Source organism: Mirounga leonina, unplaced genomic scaffold (genome assembly GCF_011800145.1).
Source record: "Mirounga leonina isolate KUSES-001 unplaced genomic scaffold, KU_Mleo_1.0 Mir_173, whole genome shotgun sequence".
Taxonomy (NCBI): Eukaryota; Metazoa; Chordata; class Mammalia; order Carnivora; family Phocidae; genus Mirounga; species Mirounga leonina.
Genome location: NW_023270447.1, coordinates 68,594,366 through 68,611,930, shown reverse-complemented (window position 1 = coordinate 68,611,930; position 17,565 = coordinate 68,594,366). Strand labels below are relative to the sequence as shown.

The following is a 17,565-nucleotide window of genomic DNA, read 5'->3' as shown; positions in this document are numbered from 1 at the left end:
TGGGTGAGTCAGTTTGGGAAAAGTTAACAGAGGAGATGCCCTTAGAGCTAGGTTTTGAAGGATGAATAGGAGTTCTCTAGATAGAGAAGAAAGGGAACGGCATTTAAGAAAACAGGGAGACGAATGTCATAAGCCCAGAAGTACAAAGGCACATGGCATGCTTAAGATAAGTGGTTCTAGGGCTCCTGGGTGGCTCAGTTGGTAAAGCAACTGCCTTTGGCTCAGGTCATGATCCTGGAGTCCCGGGATCGAGTCTTTTAAAGGATTTTATTTATTTATTTGAGAGAGAGCATGAGTGGCAGTAAGGGTCAGAGGGAGAGGGAGAAGCAAACTCACCCGCTGACTTTAAGTTCTACTATCGGGCTCCCTGCTCAGCGAGGAGCCTGCTTCTCCCTCTGACCCTCCCCCCTCTCGTGTACTCTCTCTCATTCTCGCTCTCTCAAATGAATAAATAAATCTTAAAAAAAAATTAAAAAAAAAAGATAAGTGGTTCTACATGGCTTATCACAGAGCAAACTGAGAGGAATGGTGGGTGATAGTACTGGAAATGGAGAAGGAGCCACGTGACAGAGAACGCTGGGCCAAGAAGATTTGGAAGCAGTGGACTATATTGGAAAGAAAATGGATTTGGGGGTCAGGAAGGCCTAGATCTGAATTCAGCCTCCACAATTCCCCAGCTTCAATTCTGGCAGCTTCATTTGGCTTTCTTGTACGATGGTTTGCTGGGATAACTGAATGGGATCATTAATGGGACAGTGCCTAGTGTCAGCCAGTGGCTGGCCCATGTAGATGCCCAACAAGTACTAAGTTCTCCTTTTCCTTCCACTTCATCTTGGTAATCAAAGGTAGTGAAGGAATATGATTAAATTTGCATTTTAGAAAGATCACTGGGGCCATGGCACAGAGGAGGTCTGAGTCAGGGGAGTGGGCAGGATGCTTTTGGTAGGACATAGTCACCAAAGTCCAGGGGAGGCCAGATGAGATCGGAGCTGAGACCTTGGGGACTGCAGGAAGAGCACTGATTTCAGAGACATTTAAGAAGCAGAATCTACAGGCTTTGGCAGTTGGGAGGGATGAGCTCCCGGTTTGGGGCATGAGAATCTGGATGAATGAAATGTACCTCCCGTGACAGGGAACCCAGGAGGGGGATACCTTGTGGTGGGGAAGGCAAGCAGGAGTCCAGTTTTGGATTCCAGGGCTGAGTGTATATGTGGGATGTCCTGGTGGAGAGACGGAGCTGACAGCTGCATATACAGAAGCAGTGTGGGATGGAGGTTAAGGTGAGTTCATCTGGGGGTCCTGAACTATTCTGATTAATGTCATTGTACAGGGTCAAGGTCTGTTTCAAGAGAATGAGCCTATTTCCAAATGCGAACTCTTAGCGTGGAGAGGTTGCCCTAACCATCAAAGCCTCAATGAGTGGCAGTGCCAGTGGGAGGAAGAGAAGGAACAGAAGGATTCAGGAGCCAGGCAGGGAAGAGGAGAAAGGACATGGTCTCCACCCAGGAGTGGCCAGCGAGGGAGAGGAGGAGGGAAGGAGGAGGTGGAGGTTTCTAACAGGGCAGCATTATGATGCTGTTTGGGTAAAGGGGGGGGGGGCGAAAGAGAAGGAGCTCTGCGAGACAGTGATGGCCCTCAGCACTCCCATGCTGATTATGAGCTGCTGAGGGTAAACGGGTGGCAGAGCCCACAGAGAGCACGGGCCCGGGAGCCTGCGAGGCTGGGAGTCAGCGGGATGAAGAGCAACGGTGGCTCCACGGGAGTAAAGAAGGCCCGGGATGAGCGACATTTAATGATCAGCAGGCAGAAGCAAAGGCCCCTGAAAGGAAGAGCGGTCGGGGTCAGGCAGGAGGGGAACTCGGGGTGGGGGGATGGGGTGAGGGAGCAGTGTCAGGAGTGCGGGACGGAGTGGCAAGCCCTGGTCCACGCTGTCCCGTTTCCTCGGGCCTGTGAGTCCAGGTCAGCGCAGCAGCCAGGCCATGCTGGAGGGGAGCAGGTCATGGGGGAAGACAGTGACTCAGGCCCCTGTGTGGTGCTGGTCTTAGAAACCCAAGCAGACATCCTACACTGTTCTTAAAACTCAGCCACCCAAGCCCACCCTCGTGCTCTCTGCCCACCGACCCTGACCTTCCGGCATTTCCTTCCCGGAGAGTGTCGGCGCCATCCACCCAGTGCCTTGTGCCAGAGGGCTGGGGCCATTGGCCCCCTCGTCTGCATGCCACACCCAGCCGGAGACCACACCCCGTCCTTCCTTGTAAGTAGCTCTTGACCCGGCCTCATATCTGCCCTGCACCTGCTCCACGTGAAGCCACGTGACCATCCAAGTCAACCACAGCCCTGAGGCCTACCCCTGGTCTCCAAACATCCCTCCTGCTCCAGCCCGTCATTCCTCACACACAAGCCTGAGTGATCCTGGAAACACAGACCTGAGGACACCCCTCCTCTCTGTAAGAACCTTCAATAACTCCCACTGTCACTCATGAGAGTAGAACATCCTGTGGCTTATAAAGACGTACGGGGCCTTACTTCACACCAGTCTCTCCCCGCCCACTTCCCACTGCCACACTGGCCTCCTTCCAGCTCTTCTGATGTACCAAGCATCTCCCTGCTCCAGGACCTGGAAAGTGCCAGTTACTCTTTCTGGAAACTTCTTCCCTACCTCGTTGGGCCTGGCTGGCCCCTCCTCAGCCTTTAGGTCCCAGTCTAAGTGTCACTTCCTCAAGGATCTTTCCAGATACAGAAACCCCTTCCCCCCATCTTATGCTTTCAGCGCAGGACATACTTTCTCATAATGAATCATTTCCCCAAATTCATTGATGGGTTATGTCACTTATTTAATGTCTAGACTGTATACTCCATGAGGGCAGAGGCCATGTCTGTGGGCAGCGAGCCTGGGCAGAGGCTGCTCGGTCACTGTGGCTGGGTGGTGTGCAGCCCCTCATGGCCCTAAGTGCCTTCTGCCATCCAGGAGCCACCACACAGCCGCTGCCTGAGGCAGGGGCTTTGCCAAGTTCGTTCTCCATGTGAGGTGTAAGTTTCACCCGAAGAAATGTCTTTTAGAACAACATACCTTTGCCTCTGGACCCAGAAGCTCGGTAGCAAGTCTCTCTTGCTGGGAAGGACAAAGGACTGTTGACATCAAGCAAAGGGTTTAATGTCGCTCAGTGGAGCCTCGGGGCTACTCAGCTCAGAGGAAATGAAAATGCCTCCAACACCTACCACTTCTCTTGGCATATGGCAGGCACACTCAATAAACAGCTGTTGAACAAGGAAATGAAACAGGACGGGGAAGCTCAGAGAGGTTAAGGAACTTCCCTAAGGTCACACAGTGGATGGCCAGTTAGGATTCCAGCTGAGTCTCTCTGGCACCAGGACTGTGGCTTCTTTCAGGACACCACATGTCCCTGCTTAAAAGCAGGCTGGTAAGCCATCCTGAGATGGTCACTCTCTAGTGACTCACAAATTTCAGTAGCTCCACAAATACCAAAGCTCCTAACCTTAGTCAATGGTTTCTAGACTGTGCTGGAACTGAGGGCTCGAGAGTTTGAGGCCCTCTGCCCAGAGCTGCCAGTCCACTGTAGAGGTGGCCCATTTCCCATTTGAGTGGTCCCTGTCTCTCGGGCTCCTCCAACACCCTGGTTCCTGAACATACCGCTTTGATTGAAGATGCTCTAGAAGTTGTTTGGAGATTTCCTCTCACTTTAAACAAGGCATCATATTTCATGGTTACAACTTCAGAGCCATAAAATATAACCTTCAGCTGACACCATAGTCCTAAAATATTAATTTACACTTTCTCCTTCTCTGGTAATGGGCAGTCTGCACGGCCATTAAGTCATGTATATTCTAAGGTGCAGGTGTGTGATGCCGAGCATTGCCCTTCCAAGTTTATGACTTTCTTTATGATCAACTTTAAGTTCTACTGAAATTTCTTCAATTAACTATAATTTTAGAGAACTCAATTAACTATAATTTTAGAGAACTACCCCTGGGCCCCTTTGGATGTCTGTTAACTCTCCAGTGACTCACAAATTTCAGGTAGGGATAGAGGAAACATCCTACTTCTCCCTTCCTTGCATTTCAGGCCAACGTCAGTGCAAATTCCTGGACGCCTGCAAGTTTTGGGGCCCTTGGCTCTGGGCTTCTGTCCATATCCTCAATCCTCAGGCTACTCGGCCTCTGAGGAAAAAAAATCCCCATAGGCCCTAGGGGAGAAGCTGCCATCTGACAATTCATGTGTGAGCACGAGTGCCCTAAAGCCTCGATGTTCCCCCTTTTCCTTGTGCTGTGTGGCTCAGGGTCCTCGGGGGCTCCAGTGATCTGCTCAACCCCTCTTCTGGGGGTTCAGGGTTCTGCCCCTTTATCCTTGGCTTTATCAAAGATACCCCTTCTTAAAATTAAGAAACTGCAATTACCTGAGAGCATCACTATTTCTGCCCCTCCCCAACCCCGGATGCCTTCCATGGATGTGGTCCCCCAAGGCATCTTCTGGGGAGAAGAATGCAGGCGGGACATGGCATTCAGTTACATGACTCCGTTGGGCTTCCAGTATAGACCAGGCATTGGGCTAAACGCTTCGCTGGTACTTTTTTGTTTACTGCTCAAACTGCTCGAAGAGATAGGTATAATATCATCTACATTTCACAGATGAAGAAAATGCGGTTTTTATTTTATTTTTTAAAAGATTTTATTTATTTATTTGAGAGAGAGCATGAGTGGCGGTAAGGGTCAGAGGGAGAGGGAGAAGCAAACTCTCCCACTGAGCTAGGAGCCTGACGTGGGGCTCGATCCCAGGACCCTGGGATCATGACCTGAGCTGAAGGCAGACGCTTAACTGACTGAGCCACCCAGGCACCCTGGTTCAGTGGTTTTTAAAACTTGCCCACAGTCACATGGCTACTAACTGCTGGAGCCAGGATTCGAAGCTCGGACACTCTTGACTCCAGACCCACGCAGTTATCCACCTGTTTCCAACGCTGCCCCAGGCCCCGGAGAGGGGTTTTTCTGAGCGGGGCCTGAGGTGGGGGCTTTGTGCTCCTTCCAAAGTGCAGGTCAGCTACCCGTACTCAAGTGGAGGTGGGCGAGTCCTGAGTCAGGCTTCCTCTAAAGGATGAAAGTAGCCCCTGCAGACCCTGGCTCCCCCACCCCCACCACTGAAGTGGCATCTGCCCAGCAGGACCACCTCAGGCCCCTTCCCTGAGGCTTCTCTCCTGGAGCTCACGGGACAGGCTACAGAGGACGGCTCGGGGGGAACACAGAAGACTGGGCAGTGCCTCGCTGCGTGGACCCCTCAGGGGACGCACCCAGGAGAGGATCAAGCTCTCGGGCCCTGGGCCACCAAGCCGGAGCTCTGGAAGCAACAGTGTCGTTGCGAGTCTCCTGCCAGGCGTCACAGGCCACTGTCCTTGTCTGCAGCAGACAAGGGTGGTCAAGGTCTTGGCTGGTAGATGCATGGCCTTGGCTAGAGTCCTGGCTCCACTGCGCTCGAGCCGTGTGGCTGCAGGCAAAGTACCTCACCTCTCCGCGCCTCAGTTCCCTCACGTGCACTAGGGGATAGCAAGCTCTTAACCTCCTGGGGTTCCTGTGACGCTTCCGTGAGGCTTGAAGGAGGCAGAGCGGGGTCTGGCGGAGAGTTAGTGCTCCCCGAATGCCAGGCTGCATTGGCGCAGGTCAGAATCACGGCAGCTCGCTCTCCGAGTCACCGGTACAAGCAGGGTCCTCTGCCGCACGTGGAGCGTTTATCAACTTGAGCCTCACTTCCCCCTTGTGAGTTAAGCACCGTTATTGGTATTATTTACAGGTGAGCAAACCAGGGCACAGAGAGGTCGAGTGACTAGCCCAAGGTCACTCAGCTAGTGGGTAGGAGTGGCAAGGCCAGGATTTGAATCCAGGTGACTGGACTCCAGAGCACACTCTGGATGGTCCTGCTATAGTAACAGTGATGGCAAAGGTGATTGGAGGACTGGTGACCCCAGTGGTAGGAGAGGAACCCCGTGGTTAGTTAGGAACGGTATCTGGGAGCCATGGTGCATTCCAGAATCACTCAAGGTCCCCGCTGGCTGGCATATTTGGTACTTCTGCATTTCGTGTAGTGTGATCAGCACAAAGGGGCCCAGCATGCGGTTCCCAGACCCTTCTGCCACCCGCAGTGCCAACTTAGGGCCTCGTATCCCTCTCCTCACCTCCTTCTAGCTCAGAACTTCCCCAGCCACAGAATTAATACCCGCCCCTCCCGCCCCCCACCCCCAAACTTGGATGTCTCACAGGCATCTCAGACTTTATCTGGATGAAATGAGTTCTCTTGATTCCCCTCAGGGCACATGCTTCTGACTCCCTGTGCTAGTCATCCCCTCTCAGTTATCCACATCCCCACCCTCGACAAAGAGCCTAGGAGTCAACCTTGACCCTTCGTTCCATCCGCACCTACATGCATCCCATCAGCAGGGCTATTGGCTGTGCCCCCAAACCACGGTCCCTGTCTACCCCCTCCCCTCTATCTCTCCCATGGCCACCCATGACCCAAATGCAGAATCTCCAGCCTGCTTGCCTGCAGTAGAGGCCTCCTGACCAGTCCTCCTGGTTGTACCTCTTGCCGACTACAGTCCCTCTCATTCTAGCATTCAGAGTGATCTTTTGGGGAAAAAAAAAAAAAAAGTTCAGCTGCACTATACCTGTGCTTAAAATTCTTCCCTGGCTCCTTCCTGAGCTTAGAACCAAACCCAAACTTCTTGTCCTGCTTCACCACAGCAACCCCTCTCCCCCCACCCCCCCATTTTACTTTGCCACATGGGCCTGTTTTCTGATTCTCTAACAAGCCAAACTCTCCTGTCTCAGGGACTTTGCACCTGTTGTTCCTTTTGCTGGGAATGCCCTTCCCTGGGTCTTCACATAACAACCTCCTCTTATCATTCAGGACTCAGCGCAGATATCACCTGCTCAGAGGGTCCTCTCCTGAGAGGTCCACCTAAAGTAGTCTTCCTATCCCGATCTGTTTCCTTTCCCTCAGATCTGAAATTTATGTATTTGATTTTTATCTGTTTTCTGCCTCCCAGCTGCTAAAATCAAATAAATACTCCATGATCTCTTGGAGCCTGGTCTGACTTTTCATCACTGCAATTCTCTGTATCTAGAAAAATAAATGTCTAACGACCGGCAGTCAATAAATAAGGATTGAGTTACTAACTGGCTGGCACATAGTAGGCACTCATGAAGTTTTTGGATCCTGAGTGAATGAATGAGTAAGCGACCCAGCCCGCTGCTCGTGTTCCCCACTTGAAAACGCGGAGAGGCTTAGCAACACACCAGTGATCCGCAGCTCTGAGTTGACACGGCATGGCTAGGGCTGACTTGGACCCATCTGACTCCACCCTCTTTCCATGGCACACTGCCTCTGTCTCGCCTTCCCCAGGTTCCTCCCCCTGGGGCTAGAAAATCGGGAATGTAGCTCTGCACGTGCAGCCCGAGCTTCTGCAGACCAATGCCCCCTTCCCCGAGCCGGGACAGCCGGCAGTGTCTGGCTTGAACCTCAGAGGCCAAGCATTGCTTGCTCAAGCTGCTTTCTCTCCACCTGTCTCTCAGCCCCCAGCACATCTGAACCCCATGCCTTCCCCAGACGGGCTTCTTTGCTCCAGGGCCCATGCTCCTCACAAGTTAGAGGCCATTTGCTGAAACCCACATGGTCTTCCTTCTTGTGATTCAAAGAGGTTCCACAAAGCTCAGAGCCTCCCAGGGACCTCTGCCTTTGACAAGGTGCCCAGAGTGACACAAAGCAAAGGGAGGCCATAGGTCCTGCCTCCTTCTCTCTGCCAGCTAGACCAAGCCTTAGAGGGCCAGCAGCCTTGGGATGGGCCTCATCGGAGGTCAGCCTCACACCTGCTCTGCCCCCTAATATCCCAGTGGGTCCTCACTCCCCCTTAATCCAGGCTATGTCCTCTGGCTGAGTCTACCTTTCAGCCAGGCATGTGGCATTTCCTGCCCTCCAACCTGCTCCAGGAAGCCTTGGCCTCAGACCCTGTGTCCCTCGGCACTGCTGGGCAGGTGGGCTAACCCAGGCCAGCAATTTGCCTTTCAGGCTTGTATGCCTACACGATTCGGGTGGGGAATTAGGCCCATCCAGCCACCCACTCATTCAGCAAATATTTACGGACCACTGCCCAGTGGATGAGGTTTATCCACTCACAGATGCCAGCCCTTGAGAATTCCACACTAGAGGAAAAAAGGCCAAAAGGCTTTAATCCTTCCTGAGTGCGAACCGTTAACTCTGGCATGACCATGGCTCCTGGCATCGCGCGGCTCCTGATGAGCACCCCCAGCTCCTGTACAGCTCGGCCTCCTAAGGAAGTGCAGTTTGGAAAATCACTTTGAGAAAATCACTGGCATTACTGAGGACACTTCTCAGACTATTCTTGCATCTGGTGGTGAATTAGGAACCAGAACTGGGCCTGGAGCCCCGAGAATGGGGGAGGTGCTGGGACTCGGGGAGTGGGAGAGCCATCTGTCCTCCCCCATGGGCGGAGCCACATCTCAGCCCCCAGTGACACCGAGGAGCCTCCGGGACTTGAAGTCTTTTTGGAAGCACTCTAAACACCCTGGGCTGGCTTCCCTGGTGTGTTCCAGAAGACGGCCTTCTCCAGTGTGGCTACATTGGAAGCTACTTAGAAAAGACTTAGAAAGATCAGCCTGGGACTCTTTCTGGAAGGGCCTTGTCCATGCTAAGGAATCCGAACTTGACCCCGTCAGGGATGAATAGCCACTGACAGCCTTCCAAGCAACAAGTGCTCTGTCGGATCTGTGGCTTAGAAAGTTCACTCCAGCAGTGGAGAATGGATTGGGCCACGTGTGGTGGGAGACTGGCAGATGGCCGCCCAGGGAGGGCTGTTCTGCAGTGGGACAGGTGAGATGAGACGTGAGGTAGTCTGGACCATCACTAGTCAGAGCCCCTGAACAAGGGCAGAGGCTTGGAGGCGAGGGCGGGTGCAGAGAGAGATGCACCAGGACGTGGTGGCTGATGGTGTCGGGGGCAAGAATGGTGAGGGGGGTAAGATGCCACTGGGGTGTCTGGCTTGGCCACCTTGGATGGTGACACTCTTCACTGAGCTGGGGGAGGCACACAAAGAGCAGGTTTGGGAAGAAAGAAAGAATTAGATTTGGGATGTGCCCCATCCAATGTGCTCCAGGAAAGGTTCAGTAGAGTCTGATACCCAGGTGGGCCTGCAGCGTAGGGCAGAGACTGGGGCTGGAGACAGAAACTGGAGAGTCACCGCCAAGTGACAATTAGAAGCCATGTAGTGGATGAGAAATCTGCAGAGATGCACGATGTCCCCAGAGGCGAGGCCATGCTGGGCCCTCTGGCATTAAGGGGAAGAGAGAGGCTTGGGAGAAAGTCCTGCCCCAAAAAGTCCCCCTGCGCCCATGAACCACTGCTGTGGTGTGCGTGCTGGGGGAGCACCATCACCCCAGCCCACGCCAGCCCGCCCCCCACGTCTGGACATGCAGGCACTAGACTGGGGGCCGTGAGCCCACCTAGCCAAGGAAGACCTCCAGGAGATGGCCCTCATCACTTATCTTTTACTGGTGGATTAATTAAAAAAAGGCATTTTCACAGTCTGCCAAGTTTCTTCCAGGTGAAGGCTCTCTTTGTTCAGGACAATACCACCCTGGGAAGAGACACATTAGCCTGTAAGGAGATGGCAAAACCAAGAGGCAATGGGGCTCTTGTGCCTAAGAGGTCAATGCAAGTCCCCCCGTGGGACCAAAGTCAAGAGGGACCAAGTGGAGTTGGCTGGAGAAAGAAGAGAGTGTGTGATGTACACCCCCACGGAAACCTGAGCCTGTCAAGACAGAAGCCAGGGACAAGCTTCCAGGGAGCAGGGGCCGAAAGCTTTTGAGGCTCATGATGACTCAGACTTTCATTCTCAGCCATTTGCATTGCTGAGCCGCAAACTCCCTGTGTTGCCACCAACACCTTCAATAAAGGCTGTGCTGCGAGCAAACACCTTTGTTAGTGGGTTTTGCTTTTTGTTTTGTTTTTCCCCCGAGACAGGGAGAGACTGAAGACCAATGGGCCAGCTTCTTGACTTAAGCTCACAGAGCAGAACCCAGGGAAATGAGGGATGGCAGTGAGTTACAGATTCAGAGGAGGCTAAAGGTGATGAAGATCCCTGGAGACCCTGGGAGGGGAAGTGGATTTCCACCATATTGGGATGGGTGTTGATGTGAACTATATGGCACAGGATGGGGTGGCAGTCCCTCTGCCTCTCATACTTGGGCTACCATTGTTTTCCATTTCCATATTAAAAGAGCGTTGTATTTATAGTGTTGTAAGGGGAAAGAGAATGGTGGGTCTTGTTTCACAACTTAAATACTTGATTTCATACACTATCAGGTTTCATATTCTATTATCACATCACAACTCTTGACACCCCTCCTGGGAAGGTCAGAGTGTTCAGCTGTGACATTTTCCGGGCTGGGGGTGGATAGGGATTCTAAGAGGAGTGGAGACAGTGGTTTTAGGCCGTGGTTGGCCACTCAGGGCCACACACCTGTGTGGAAGGGCCAAGATCTCACCTGATGGGATTGGTCATTCCTGGTATCAATCATGTGATGAGAGGCACATCCCAACTTAGAAATGGGGCCTGAGAGGAGCACTTAGGAAGGTGAGAAGGGAGACTCTTATTCCCTTGGGTTCCACCAAGAAGGACCAACATGGCAAAGAGGAGTAAACAAACATGGGATCACGTGGCAACTCACGCTGACTGGTTGTGGCTTGTCTGTTGGGAAGGAATTCATAGCCGTGTGTGGGCTCAAGAAAGGGTGCTGTGATCAATTAATTATGTCTGCCATTGGAATGGGAACAAGGGAAGAGATATATGTGCCAAGTATTTTCCACCCCTGGTGCAGACAATACAAAGGGCATGCGCTTATGGCGGGAATGGGGAGCAAGGCTCCCCGAGCTAGTCTTTGGACAGTATTTACAGAAAAGCTGCCTCTAAGAGAAAGGTAAAACTTGAACCCAAGGAGAGCTGCATGTTCCAATCATTTCTCAACTCCTTGAAACGATCCCCCCCAGACCTATAGCAGAGTGTTCTGGGACCCACACAATTTAAAGATGAGAGTTTGAAGAAGAAAAGAGTGGTCAATAGTGCAAAAGGCTGTTGAGAGGTCAAGAAATATAAGGGCCAAAACAATTCCCATCTGATTTGGCAACATGATGCAGAATATTGGGGCCAAAGGCCAGTCTGCAGAGGAGTAAATGGGAGGTGGGGGCGGGGAGAGAGAAGATTGGATAGAGCTTTTGAGATGCTGGGCATTCCTGGTGGCCTGGGGAAACCCTACAGTACAATGTCACAGCATTTAAAAGGTGTCTTAAAAAATCTACATGCATGGTAATCTCAATTATACACATATTCATAATATATGCATAGTGCAGTATAGATTAGAAGACAGGAAGGAAACACGTGAAAATCATTGTTAAAATGAACAAATTTTGTTGCTTCTTTATTCTTCTGAATTTTCTAAGATCATTTAAAAATGATCATGCATTATTTTTATCATCAGATTAAAGGCATGAGAAATTAGCTTAGAAATAAACCCAGCTGGGGCGCCTGGGTGGCTCAGATGATTAAGCGTCTGCCTTCGGCTCAGGTCATGATCCCAGGGTCCTGGGATCGAGTCCCGCATCGGGTTCCCTGCTAGGTGGGGAGCCTGCTTCTCTCCCTCTGCCTCTGCCTCTCTCTGTCTCTCTGACTTTCATGAATAAATAAATTAAAAAAAAAAAAAGAAATAAACCCAGCTATTATGGGCTGGAGGGACAATAAGAAATAGGCTGGGAAGGGGGTGACCCACCATCCCAGTTTGTCTGGGACTGAGGGCGTTTCCAGCATGCGGGAATTTCAGAGCTAAAAATGGGAAAATCCCAGGGAAACCAGGATAAGTTGGTCACCCTAGCTGGGAGGTTGAGGTGGTAGGTTTTTTTTGGGGGGGTGGCTGTTGGGGTAAAGAGGTTTTGAGCATATTTGGAGGCTGAGAGGAGGACTCCATGAAACAAGGAGAGAGGCTGAATTTATAGGAAATTTGTAGGAGAGGGAAAAGAAGAACTGCCAGGGTGAGGTCAGTAGGAAGGGAAGCAGCTGGGGGAGATCCTTGCACACAGATGCTCTGTAACGGAAAAGAAACCGTGTTTCTTCTAGACAGGAGGGTAGACTGGCTAAAAATAAGTTTGCTGATGTGCGGGAAAGGGATCAAAGGAAGGAACACCTGAGGGCTGGAAGGTCAAGTACAGCTGAGAAGCCTCTAGAATAGCTGGGGACCCTGGGGACCCGCGGTGGTCTCCAGACATGCGCTCCCCAGAGCAGGCACCCTAGACATTGTTGGAGTGGATGGTGTAGCCTCCCCCACTGAAGACCAGGCCCCCCTGGAAGCTCCAGCATCCCTCTCCACGTACTGCCCACCCCTCAGACCCTCTCTGGCTGCCTACCTCTGCAGGAGGGCAGGGGGAAGTCCCACGTGGCACTGTTCTCGGAGCTGGCGTGGCAGGTGAGTACGGCGTGGCCCTCCAGGAAGAAGCCGGGGTTGCAGCTGTAGCGGACCTTGTCCCCGAGGTTGAAGGTTGAGCCCTGCTGGATGCCATTGGGCAGCCGCCCAGGGTTCCCACATGTGTGACTGGGGAGAACTGTGAGAGAGAGACACACACAGCCTGTGAGCGTGGCTTCAGCCCTGATGCCCATTTCCATGCATCAGCTGCCCGGGCGAGTCACCTCCCCGGGTCTCATTTCCCCGGTAGATGGGCTGGCCCTCTCAAGGCTGCCTAGTCCCTGAAAACGCACGGTGGTCCCGCATTAAGGAGGAGCCACACTTGCGGTTTTAGCCAGATATCCAGGTTTCCTGCCTTTTCTCCTGCACAGCCATGGAGGTGGATTACGTCTGTCCCATCACTTGAGATGCCCCAGGGAAATCACTTTAATCTCTTGGGTTCGGTTGCCCTGGTTTCACACTCCACATTCCTTGAAACCAGGGAAGGGGCACAGAGCATGGCAGGGAGTAGGTGCCCATTAAACCCAGTGTTCCTCCTTTCATGCCTGTCTGCCCTGGCAGCCAGAGCGGTCCTTCGGCCCCTCGGGTTTGGGAGAATTGAAGGGGTTGTTAGTGCTGGACCAGACCGTGAAGTGGGAAGACAAGAACCTGAGTTCTGATCTGACTGACCCACTAAAAGGGGGAGATGGGAGCCAGGGATTACTATGTACAATGTGTAACCCAAGCCAAAGCAATCACAGCCAGCTGTGGATGCGCTCTCATTATCCCGAGGAAACTGGGGAGGGTGCCAGAGCATTGTAACCTGCCAATCTGGGGGGAGGGTGGGGGGAGCTCCTCTGCCCGAGTCACTGGTTCAACCCAACCCAGCTCCCCCAACCCTCTTCCCTTCTCCCCAGAGTTAGAACTGCCTGCGCCCTGAAGGTCAGACCGCCTACCAATCCGAGATGTCCCCACAGGGCAATGACAAGGGCTCACAGCCATGTCCAGAGTACCACACATGTCCGTGTCCATTACTCACTGAGACGTCACTGAAAGGCTGTAGAGCAGGGTGGTGGGGAGTACAGACTCAAGAACTTGGGTGTGCATCCTGGACAGATGGCTTACTACGTGTGGGACCCCGAGAAACTCTCTTAACCCCCTGTGCCTCGGTCTCCTCGTTTGCAAGACAGGGATCACAACAGTACTTTCCTCCCTCACCGGGTATTGGGGAGAATTAGATGAGCGAAGATATGCAAAGTGCTTAGGACAGAGCCTGGCAGACACGTAAGACACATGTGAATCCGAGCACACTTCATGAGAGATGTGCACAATTAAAGGCATGTTAAATGTTCTGATGGGATAGAGACCAGGCAGGGGACCAAACCCAGTCTGGGGCAGTCCGAGATGGCTTCTTGGAAGAGGTGACATCTGTGATGAATCCTGAGAGATTAGTAAGAATTAGCTGGGCCAAAGAGTGTCCCAGAAAAAGGAAATATCATACACAAATGCCCTGAGGCCAAAGATAACCTTCAGGAGCTCAAGAAGCCTGAAACAAGAGGGCAGGGGTGGCCAGGATGAGAAGTAAAGATGAAGAAGTGGAGTTGGCCAGCCTGAATCCTAGAGAGCTTCCCAGGCCCTTGCCGTACCCTCTTCCTGACCATGTTGCCATCTGCCAGGACCCTCTCTACCAACCCTGATGGCCTTAGAACCCCCAGAAAGAAGGCTTTCCCTCCCTCTTCTTATCCTCCCCTTCCAGGAGGAGAAAGCATGTTGTAGAGAGAAATGGCAGACTTTGGAATCACCTTGATCTGGGTCTGCAACCAGGCGCTGTCTCTGTCTTACTCTGTGGCCTTGAGTCATGTGACCTCTCTAAGCCTTGATCTCCTCAACTGAGAAAGGAGAACAATACCTAGTGGTGGAGGGGGTTACCGACACTACATGATGCATGGCTGGCTGACACAGTGCCCAGCACGTAGTAGGTGCTCAGAAAATGGCAGACGCCTGACTCCACTGGGTCAGAGGACCACAAGGGCAGGGGCCCTGTCTGGTCCATAGGTGTATCCTGGGAGCCCTAACACAATGCCTGGCACTTGCAGGGACATAATTATGTGTTCATTAATTAGTTGTTTGGGCAAGTTACTCATTCATGAATTAATTCCTTCATGCAACAAAAATTTATTGTGGGCCTATTATGCTGGGAATTAGCCTGCCCTCGAGAGGCTGATGTTTTTGTGAGAGTTATCTAAAGGACTGAAGAGCTCTCCATGCCCATGCTCTCTCTAGACCGGGTGTGATGACCCAGATGAAAGGATTACCTCTATCATCCTGCCCGCTGGCCCAGCTTAGCATTTCCACAATCTTGCTGCTGGCTTCTTCAGCATTTCCCATGATCCCATGCTGCTGGCTACCTAGGCATTTCCCATGACCCCACACTATTGGCTACCTCAGCATTTCCCATGATCCCACACTACTGGCTACCTCAGCATTTCCCATGATCCCACACTGCTGGCCACCTTGGAATTTCCCATGGTCCCATGCTGCTGGCTAGCTTGGCATTTCCCATGATCCCACACTACTGGCTTCCTTGGTGTTTCCCATGATCCCACGTTACTGTCTACCTCAGCATTTCCCATGATCCCACACTACTGGCTTCCTTGGTATTTCCCATGATCCCATGCTACTGTCTACCTCAGCATTTCCCATGATCCCACACTACTGGCCACCTTGGTATTTCCCATGATCCCATGCTGCTGGCTAGCATGGCGTCTCCCATGATCCCATACTATTGGCTTCCTTGACGTTTCCCATGAGCTCTTGCTGCTGGCTTGCAGCGGAGGCAGTGACTGTGATGTGTGTGTGTTTGTGAGTGTTGGGGGTTGGAGGGGCAGGTCAAGTAAACACTTGGAGAAGAAAGCAAGCTAAGGTGAGGGGAGGGAGCCAACCGGGGGAAATGGGCTGAGAACTGGTGTAGAACTAACGTTTCATTTTCCGCAATGAGACGCAAAGACCCAATTTAATTAAACTACTAATGTCAAATTTTCAATGAACCTGCTTCTGCTTTGGGCTTTCTTCCTTTGAAATTAATGACTGGAACGTCACTATAAATAAAAGTCAATTTTTTTAAAAAAAGTCACTCTCAAACACTCACTGCTCTTTACTTAATGAGCTGTTCATAACCAGGCCACTCTGACCTGGCCCCTCAACTGGGACTTGGGTGTGATGGATGGGGGCTCAGTCCCAACACCACCTTCTTTTTTATCTTGAGTTCTGCTCCTGAGAGGCCATACAGTGGCTGGGGAGGGAGGGCAGATGCTGGGCACAGAGAGGTGTGGATTCCGATTTCAGCTCATTACCTCTAGCTCAGTGATCTTAAGCTGTAATTGTCACCTCTGGCCTTCAATTCTTCATCTGAAAATGAGGATACTTTTTCTTCCCATGTTGGGTATTGTATTAGTTTCCTAAGGATGTAACAATGGACCACAAACTGGGTGGCTTAAAAAAAACCCAACAGATTGTCTCATAATATGTTGTCTCATTATATGCAGGTTTAGAATTCTAAAATCAAGGTGTCTGCAGGGCCACAGTCTTCTGAAACTTGTAAGGGAACCCTTTCTTGTCTCTCTCTAGCTTCTGGTGGCTTTCTGGCAATCTTTGGCATTCCTTGGCTTATAGACGCATCACTTCCAGCCTCCATCTGCACATGGCATTGTTACTCTGTGTCTCCGTATCTAAATTTCACCTTTTTATAAGGACACCAATCATTTTGGGTTGTGATTAAGACACACTCCAATGAGCTCATCTTAACTTCATCATCTGCAAAGATCCTATTTCCAAATAAGGTCAAATTCACAGCTACTGGGGGTTATGACTTTAATATATCTTTTTGGGGACACAATTCAACTTCTAGCAGGGCTGTTGTACACATTAAGTAAAGTTAGCTCTATAATATCCACTATTGTGTTCCTGGTATGTTTTAGGCCCTGGGCTACAAATTTATTTTACGTAATCCTCAAAATCCAGTGGAATACCTGTTACCTTCATTTTATGGATGAAAAAACTGAGGCACACAGAGTTTAAGCAACTTCCTCCAGGTTACACAGCTAGAACATGGCAGAGCTAGGTTGTGAATTTCTGTCTTCCTGGCTCCATTGTTCAGCACTCTTAACTGGGCTGTGAAACCGCTTCTGACAGAGACAACACCCAGCACGTAGTGGGTGCTTAATCAACCAGAGTTCCCTCCCTCCCTCCATCATTGTAGGTGCCAAGACAAGATGAAGGGTGATTACCTGATTGTCCAGATTTAATAGTCTGGTTTTTTTTCCTCCAGTCTGATTTACTAACCTTGTATTTTTTAATAAGGGCAACATTTAAAGTGAGGGCTTTATAATGTGTCTGATGTGCAACCTGCTGGACAGACAGAGGAGATAGGAGATAAGCCACAAAGCAAGCCTTTCGAGGTGCAGCATTCTTTGATTTTTTTTATTTTGCCCATGTGTTTTTTGGCACAGATATTATAGCTGTTCATGCTCTCCCATCTATAAAACTTCCCTTTGATTGCTTACAAAATGAAGAGTGGGATATTTACATCCAACGCAGCCCAGAACAATATTATTAAAGCTGTGCCTGACACTGAACAATTCCATTGTAGATTAGCTGTGGGGAATTTTGTCCCATCTACAAAGCCTGGCTCTTGCCAATCAACATAATATTCTCAGTGATTGTATGACAATGAATCCCCTCTGTGGTTGGAGTGCAGCAAAAGCTACGTCGTGCCCTCTTTTATTTTTAATTTGAGACTTTAGTTCCCATCTTATAAAGAAGAGTCATTTATGCTCTCTGGATAAGCACCCTCCATATGTTTTGATTTCTTATCTTCCATCAAGTAACTTGTTTCATCTGCATGGCCTTACGGTTGATACTAAGTGTCAGGACGGCTGGGAAAAAGGATTCAGAGAGAAGGATTACATTTCCCACAACCCTCAACATGGAAAGAGGAGACGGGGTGGGTGTGTGTGTGTGTGTGTGTGTGTGTGTGTGTGTGTGTGTGTGTGTGTG

General features: G+C 51.0%; 1 protein-coding gene across 1 annotated transcript in view; it reads right to left on the bottom strand.

Annotated features, from left to right (window-relative positions):
• The window catches only part of CSMD2 (CUB and Sushi multiple domains 2), a 587,452-nt gene that overhangs the window by 383,196 nt on the left and 186,691 nt on the right, over positions 1-17,565 (bottom strand). Inside the window, exon 4 of the mRNA XM_035019158.1 lies at positions 12,476-12,670. Within this exon, the coding sequence (XP_034875049.1) occupies positions 12,476-12,670 (195 nt within the window). The remainder of the gene's footprint in view (positions 1-12,475; positions 12,671-17,565) is intronic.